At 41.4% G+C, this 8,924-nt stretch overlaps 1 protein-coding gene across 1 annotated transcript in view; it reads right to left on the minus strand.

Moving 5' to 3' along the window:
• The window catches only part of slit1a (slit homolog 1a (Drosophila)), a 70,800-nt gene that overhangs the window by 2,772 nt on the left and 59,104 nt on the right, over positions 1–8,924 (minus strand). The window contains 10 exon segments of the mRNA XM_058795179.1: positions 986–1,197; positions 1,283–1,571; positions 3,149–3,303; positions 3,482–3,612; positions 3,844–4,072; positions 7,104–7,241; positions 7,341–7,434; positions 8,226–8,365; positions 8,690–8,787; positions 8,867–8,924. The exon segment at positions 8,867–8,924 is cut by the window's right edge and continues 67 nt beyond it. Coding sequence (XP_058651162.1) covers positions 986–1,197; positions 1,283–1,571; positions 3,149–3,303; positions 3,482–3,612; positions 3,844–4,072; positions 7,104–7,241; positions 7,341–7,434; positions 8,226–8,365; positions 8,690–8,787; positions 8,867–8,924 — 1,544 coding nt within the window.

An 8,924-nucleotide genomic window follows, 5' to 3' on the forward strand; every position in this document is an offset into this window, starting at 1 on the left:
TTCATATCTAAATCATGGGCTATTTTCTGTATAAAATGTAATATATATATATATATTAGTGCGGTCAAACGATTAATCGCGATTACATGCATATATTTATATTAATGTAATTTATTGGTAACACTTTATTTTGATGGTCCCTTTTGAACATTCTGTTAACACTAAATGTTGCAACTACATGTCAACAAACTCTCATAAGAGTATTAGTAGACTGTCTGCTTCATATCTACTAACTCCTTATTGTGTTGCTCTCCCAACAGATATTCTACTGACTATAAGTAACTTTGCAAGAGTATGTCAACTTAATCTAACCCTAACCCTACCAGTCAACTAATACACTACTAACACTAATGAGAGTCAGGAGAAATGTAGGTGCAACATTACTTATAGTCAACAGAATGTGTTAAAGGGACCATCAAAATGAAGTGAAACCAATTTATTTTACATATAAAAATTGAGCAAAAGTATTTAAAATTCATTGAACTGAGGCAGATTTGTTCCACCTTGTGGAGAAAAATCATGAAAATCACCTGTAATAACGTGGATTAGCCATTAGATGGCGGTGTAGCCATATATATATATATATATATATATATATATATATATATATATATATTCAGTGCTGTGTATTCCTTAGTTACTGAGCAGTTTTTTCAGGCATAATCTTTTGTCACCGCTTCATTGCTGTGCACTTTTTCTCGCATTGTGGCTGATTTGTAGATTGTATACACAAAAAACATCTTTGTATTTTTGCCTATTTCCCATTCATTTCCACAAGTGTGACTATTTTTTCCCCGACCATTTAGCTTTTTCAAAATCTTAGGGGTGATTTTTAAAATTTCCAAACTTTTTTTCAGTCTAAAATAACGGAACAACACCAGAGTTATCACCACACAACACCACAGCTATCCATGCTTTATCTCATCAGAAACAGAATGCTTGACAATGAGCATACGCCCGAAGGGTTGTGCTTATGTTTTCTTACCCTTGTCACATAACTCTCCACTGTAGCCCACCTCACAATGACAGTAGGCATCTCCTGTGTCAGATATCTGACAGTGACCATGTTTGCATTGAAGCTTTCTGCATGGATTGAAGAGCTCTTCCTGCTGGTTGCACAGGGCACCATGAAAACCCTCCTGGCATTCACAGCGGTATGACTGCATGTCCATTGGAATACATCTCCCATGGACACACCTGTGTAAAACGGATGAAGGAATTAGAGCATTACTTGTTGCGGCTCGGTTCGCTCTACATATTTCACTTCTATAATTTTACTGACTTGCTGCCCAGACAGGGGTTCGCCGAAGGCTGGTCGCAGTGTTGCCCACTCCATCCGGGCTGGCAGTGGCATACGGGGCCTATAGCGGTGTTGGGTTGGCAAATGCCATGGAGGCAGTATATCTTTCGGCAGGGCTCACATCCAGGCACCACACCAGGTTTCATCTGGGTTTTGGTAAAGTCTTGTAGCTCATTATTGATGTAAAGGTTCTGAATACAGCCGTGAAAACTGGAGCTGTTTTGGATCTGCCAGATTCGGGGAGCTGTGGGGTGGACGCTGACCGGCATGCCTGATTCAGCGAGAAGATGTTGTAAAAGCAGAGTTGGGAAGAGACACATGTAGCAGAGCACTGATGCCACATAAATTCAGTTACCATTAATGATATATGGCCGAGTTCTATAAATCCTGCTCCTCAAGGTCAACTGTCATACAGAGTTAGGCTATGTTCACACGTCTGTTTTACGTTATAATCCTATGGAGTAAACCATGTTTTCAAAAAAAGTCCTGAGCGCTTTTTAAAACACCACCGCCGGAGTCTTTTTCTGTAGCTCAGAGCCTCTTTTAAAGTTGAAAAAAGTTCCAACTTCTCTGACGCCCTACGTCAAGCGCCTTTTTGTCAGCTGACCAATGACAAGCGAGTGGCGAGTTGTTTCCATAACAACAAAAACAACAAGAAGAATGGAGACGATAGCCGGTAGACAGATCGTACTAGTTTCGGAGCACAAGGAGTTGTGTGATGAGCACAAAACTCTATCTAATCTAAAATATGCAGCAAACGGTGCATCATCCAACCGGAGCTCCTGGATTAAACTGTTGCAAGCACCATACTGTTTACTTCCCCGTATAATGTTGCCCACCCACAAACATCGTTGTGAACCAACATTACCCTCCCCGTTATCTTCAAAATCCAATGCAAGAGACAACTTTTTACTCTTTCTCTACATTTCTGCAGCACACGGCGCTAGGCTACTGTTGTTATAGCAACAAAAGACGCCCTCGGCTGCTGTTTGTAACCAAAACGACGCCTGCTTTTTATTTAACTTAAAAATTCACTCGTCAACTTTTTCTTGTCAAAAAAGACGCCAAGTGTGAACACGTCCTTAATCTAATCAAGGTGTTAAATTAATCAAGGTCTTTAGGATTACTGGAGAATTACAGGTAGGTGGATTTAACCAGGGTTGGAGCTCAACTACGTCGGACAGTGGCCCCTCTAGGACTGGATTTGAAAAAACTTACGGTATATACTGTTACTCTATGTATATATTCAAATCTCATTGTTTGAGGAGCCATGCAAGACTGAGAGTAGTTTGTATCACTTCACATCAGTTCTGGACGGGCGGTCCGTCTGTGTGTTAGTGGTGGGGATTTTTTGGAGCCTTCAGCGTTTAGTTGTTATGCCAGTAGGTAGCGACAAGGAACTGTCTTTACAGATCAATGTATTGGCCAGCACTGTTAAACTATCAATGGCAGATTTGAGAGGGTTTTTTCTTATTTATTTACATGCTTGTTGTCAAACTATGGCTCTATATAAGCATGGCTGTGATTTGTTTGGGTATTCATGCATCTTGAACTGGACCTTTTTAAATACTTGTATTTGTCTAATACACAGAATACTGTGATGTCCATCCTGTCCTGTACTAGATAAAATAGATTTTTTTAAATGATCGAAATCACCTGCAAGACTGAAGCAAACTAATGTAGGTATGAATATCCTACAGCTGGTTTGGTGATTCTAGCAAAGTTCAAGAGCGATAGAGTGGAGAACATGTAGTGTCTAGGTGGGTTCATAGGTGCACAGTGGTGATTGACAGTTTTGTACATTTATAGTAACTCTGATGGAGGCAGATATTCGTGGTGCACTCCTACCTCCCACATATAGTGGAGCTTCTCCCCTCAAGGGCTGCACTTTACCAAAGCTGTCCATGGTTGTTGGGATACCACCATCTATGGAAAGGTTCACCATCTGGTCAAAGGTCACCAGTTCTACAGTGTGGAACTGACCATCGTTGATGGTCTCAGTACTGTGTAAAACAAACATGAGAGATATCTGATGTGAAATTTGAATTGTATTGAAGCTTCATAAATGTTTCATTTGTAGTCAGCTGAAATGTAGTGATCTGTCATCTTCATAATTAATAATGTCCCTGCATGCCATCATTCAATTTGAATAAAAAATGACAGCTTAAAACTCCAGATCACCTGTAGATCGCATGACTTGGCTGACTGCCAGGGTCATAGCTGACTTTAACATGACCTTCATGAAGCTCCATAGCAATGTGGTCATTGTCCCCATTGTACAGAAGAATGCCATTGTCTTCTGCTGTGGACACCTGAGAACAGAACCAAAATAGATCTATCATCACTAGATGAACAGAACAAATCTGACCACCTAGTTTGCCAATGCCAAGAAATGGATCTTAGCGCTACAGTGGTTACCTGTTATATAGCGCTCCTACTAAACGTACTAGTTCTGTATGCTGTAAGCCATATGAAAGATGATATACAGTAACACTGACAAATTTCATCCAGTGCTTGTTTAAAGTTTGGTCTTTGTTGAATACCTGAAGCGTGATGTTAGCCTGAGGCCAGTTCTCCAGGTCACTCAGTAGCAGGTAGGAGTCTCGATCCACAAAGTTGACACTGACCAACTTTTCACAGCGCGGTCCACCAAACCCTTCCAGGCACTGGCACAGTGCATGACCCCCCCGCTCCACACAGGGGGCATTGTTTTGACAGTCAGCCAGGTCGCAGAGAGATCGCGGAGTAGATGGGACTTCACAAAGCTGTCCACTGTAGACAAAATATTTCAGGTCATTTGTGATAATCTCAAATCTAATGGTAATTGATTTTCTCTGTCATGCATGTTCTTCTGCTGGAGTGAGCATCTATAAGACAGACTGCATGAAAAGAGGCGCACACTGCAATTGTGTGGGTCTTTCCACCTCAAGGTCTGAATGACTGTTTTATATAATAACAGACAAACAATATCTTAAAGATGACAACATACATAAAAGAGGAGAGACATTGTGGACCACCTAGACACTCGAAGCAGGCACAAAAAAGACCCACAGTGCCATGACCAAATAATCTAACCTAATATTTATTTGCAACGAAAACAGCAAGTATTCACTCACTGTAAAACAAACCAGGGCCAAATTATGACTCATTTTAGCTGCTTGAACCCGCAATCTTGTAGTTTGGCAACTACCTAAAGCTGTTTGTAAAAAAAGCTGCATTGCTCACATGCTCAGCTTACTCTTCATCACAACTCATTCCCTACCAATTCATCTTTTCCTGACTGAGAACAATGGCCTCAGATACGGAGGCACAGACCCTCATTCCACAGTCCAAGTGTGTGCTTAAGGTCACAATTATTAAATGCCACCCTGAGGTCCCCCACCTGGAAACCCTCCATTCCTCTGCTGTTCCATGGGATCCTGTCCATAAATATCACAAACAGCATAGGTGACAAAAGGACAGCCTTGGCGGAGTCCAACACCCCCTGGGAACAAGGTTTACTTATTGCTGAGAATGCAGACAAACCTCTTGCACCAGTTGTATAAGGACCAGATGTCATGCATAAGTGGCTCCGGTACCAAATACACCCATAGAACCCCCCACAAAAACCCTGGGTAATGGAGTCATGGACCTTCTTCAAGTCCACAAAACCCTTAGCAAAATCAAATCAAAAATAAGCAAAATCTCACGCCCCCTCTAGGAGAGTTTCTCTTCTTGCTGAGGTCTATCCAGCACTGGCATAGGCTTGTCCACGGTAGGCTGAGAAGTTTGATCTCTTGATCCTGATCCCCATACAGTGCTGAACAGTCATACCAGTCATGACAGCTCAACAACATCCAGGGGATGGCCAAGGGAATGGACAATGACTCCTTATTTTTAAGGCATCTACTTTGGGTTCAGTAGTTCCTCAAAATGTTCCTTCCACCTCCAGACAATATCTCGGCAGTTCCTGGTCCAAATAAACAATAGCCTGGAGCAGACCATGCCTCCCCTGGCTAAGCCATTTGATGGTTTGCCACAACCTCTTTGAGGCTGACCAAAAGTACTTTGCAATGGCGTCTCTGAGCTCTTCCCACACCCAAATTGTTGCTTCCATAACTACTGTGGCCGCAGTTTCTAGCTCAGACCAGTCAGCGAATCACCCCACAAGGTTAAACCCTTCTGATAGGCCTCCTTCTTCAGACTGACCGTCATCATCACCACCTGTGTCTACCAATCTATCCATGCAGACTCCATGTCTCGAGCCTCCCTCAGGAAAAAGGAATAGCACCTCTGTTCACACTCACAATGTGTTTGGGTTTCCTGGTTTGGTCTGGCAGCCTAATTTCCATTGAGATGACACTCTGTGTCTGGCATATCACCAGGGACCAATTTGCCTAGAGCTAGTGCTATAGCTCTGAACAACACAGCTCTCTGGGTCGCTGTTACTCAAACCCTCCATCACAGTAAAATGGTGATACAAGGGGGTGCCTGAAATTGTGATTTATTTTAAACTCTGCAAACTCTGTCTGGCAATATTTGTTTGGACAATAAATTTAAAGTGCCCCTATTATGGGGTTATGAAAGGTTCATATTTTGGTTTTGGGAGTCCTCAACAACAGGTTGACATGCATGCAAGCTCAACGATTAATTTTTCCAAACCCCTCCTTTGCGTGACGCTAAACTGCGGTGATTGGTCGATTTCATTTGCATTTCATAAAGCAACGTTTGTGAGCGCAGTGCCTCTTTGTGTACAGCGTTACCGGGGAAACCGCTATTTTTACCAAAAGCAGCACCTAGTGGGAAATAATGAATTTGCATTTTCATTCAGACCAATGTGAAAATGGACTGATGGTTTTACACAGCAAACACACAGAGCTGTAAATGTGAACCGGTATATATATCCCACGGGGGAAGCCCCGCCACACATAGAGTGTAAGTCTGTGGGAAACACTGCAGCAGTCTTCAGTAAAATGACACAACACAAAGCTAAACTCTGCAGGACACCGGCCCTCCAGGACCCAAGTTGCCTATCCCTGCTGTACACTATAAGAGACATGAACACAATTACCTTGGTTCGAGTTCAGTTCGTTTGAAACCAAGTGTGAAAGCACCCTAGTGTTTTCCATTCCATAGACACATCAACAGTTTTGAAGTCCTTTGACTGTTGTGAATTAGTTGAAGATTAATTCAAATTGTATAACCAAAATGCATACTTTTTCTTTTCACAACTGTATGTAATGAATATATCCCACTGATAGTTTAAATTTTAGGTAAGATTACCTCAGGTATCTAGATGAATTGTAAGAAAATGCCACCTAGGATCATTGCAATCACAGACTGCCCAATTAGTTCCCAAAACTGACCTTCATCTGTATATTCTGGAAATGTAAAAATGGTGAGTACAAAAAGAGTACGAGTTGAGTGTTTGAGCAGAACTTTCTGAGACAACTTTTATCCAAGATGACTTATGAATGAGGAAAACCACAGCAAAAGCCATTCATCCTACAGAGACGCATGAGCAACATGGAAAGTGCACTCCAGCGTACAGATCCACGTCAGCACACTTCTTCACTTATTGAGTCAGATGAAATCTCTCCAGAATTAAACGTCTGCTGGAGTGTTGTCTGTGTCTCATGGGTTTGATGACTGACAATAATGAGAGGTGGCAGGGCAATCTCTGGATAACGAATACTTTATACCTCCATCACAAGAATCTCCAAAGTACACGATGTGGCAGGGTGCGATTACGATTTGCTAAGAAATTGGTCACCGGTTGGCAAAATGATGTTAAAATGTAAATATGTCGGTGTGTAGAACTGACCTGTAGCCCTTGGGACAAACGCAGGAGTATCCGTTAACCTCGTCCACACACTGTGCCCCATTCTGACACCTGTGGTCCTTACAGTCGTCATAGTTCACACTGCAGTCGTCACCGACATAACCAGGTGCGCATATACACCTAGATCAACACACATGTACTCAACCATTATACAGCTCTTTAAAAGATTTGATCATTTGGGTAATAAAATGGCAGCTAGGTCAAAGGAGATGTGGTTACTTTGGGCCAGTGACTGTGATGAAGCAGGTGGACTGGTGTTTGCAGGGACTGCGAGAAGAAGCACACATGTCCTCCATATCCTCACACATCTCCCCTACACACACAAACAGTGCAATCTGTAAGTCTGGTGTAATAACAATGTTCTTACAAGATTTTGAGAGAAAAGAAAATTTGGTAACACTATTTCAAGGTGTCCTTGTTGCACATGCTACTTCTACTAACTATTATAATAACAATACATTTTACATAATTACATGCAAGTAACCCTAAGCAAAACACTAATCTTAACCCTAACCATATAGTAAGTACATGTAGTTTATAAATATTACTCATTACTTAAACGTATAATTACACTGTAACAAGGACACCTTGAAATAAAGTGTAACCAAAAATTTGGTAGCGCTTTATTTTACAGTCCTGTTCCACATGTAGATACTATGCACGCATTATTGTGATTATAGTGAATAACTAGGTAATAAACCTGAACCTACCCCTAAACCCTTACCCCATGCAGTGACCTTATATTACCCAGTAATATTATTTCTTAGTTAAGTGCATTGTAAGTACACATACTGTAAACTGTCCACTTTAGACCTTCTACTAACTACAAGTAACTTTACAACTACATGTCAGCCAGCAGTCATTAGAGTATGAGTAGACTGTCTGCTTAATATCTACTTATTTTGATGGTCAGACATTCTGTCTACTGACTAACTTTGCAACTACATGTCAACTTACTCTAACCCTAACTATAACAGTTGACATGTAGTTGCAAGGTTACTTGTAGTTAGTAGAATGCCTAAAGTAGACTATCGAAATAAACTGCAGTTTTGATAAATAAAAAATAAAAAAGGCATAATGTGTTCAGTAAGTAGTAACGTGTACCTGTGTAAAAAGGGGAACATAAACAGGTGTAATTGTTGATCCCGTCTATGCAGGTTGCTCCGTTTTGACAGTCGTTGTCTTTACACTCGTCTATGTCAACGTCACATGTGGGACCTTCAAAGCCTGCAGCACATGAACAGCTGAGAAAACACAAATGCATCATTTTAAACGGGGCTCAAGCTTTCGAAGCACTGTGGGAATAAATTTAATGAAGAAGTCCAAGTCATATTTCACCCCAAGAGCAAAAGATAAAAATATGAAATAGCGGAGGATTGCAGCTTATTTTAATTTGATTTTTTTACACTGTGATATTATTTTCAGAACAATTCACTCAGATGTAACAATGACACAATGGTTTTTAAAATGAAAATAGACTGAATTTAGCACAGCAAATTACACTATAATGTATGACTTAACCCATTTCACGCATTAACAGGTGATTAGGAAAAGATGTTGAGACTCACCTAAATCCTTCATCCTCTTCTGCAGACATGTGGCACGTTCCTCCGTTCTTACAGGGCTCACTGACGCAAGTGTTGTGCGGCGTCTCACAGTTCTTGCCCTGTGCGTGAAGGGAAATGTGTAAATGTCTCACGTCCGTCTGTCAGCATTCACATTGCTCATGTGCTTTGTGTGCTCACCTTAAAACCCTCTGAACAGCGACACCTGTAGCCATCCGTCTGATCGGCCTCGCAGCTG

The sequence above is a fragment of the Onychostoma macrolepis genome, chromosome 13 (assembly GCF_012432095.1).
Source record: "Onychostoma macrolepis isolate SWU-2019 chromosome 13, ASM1243209v1, whole genome shotgun sequence".
NCBI classification, from domain to species: Eukaryota; Metazoa; Chordata; class Actinopteri; order Cypriniformes; family Cyprinidae; genus Onychostoma; species Onychostoma macrolepis.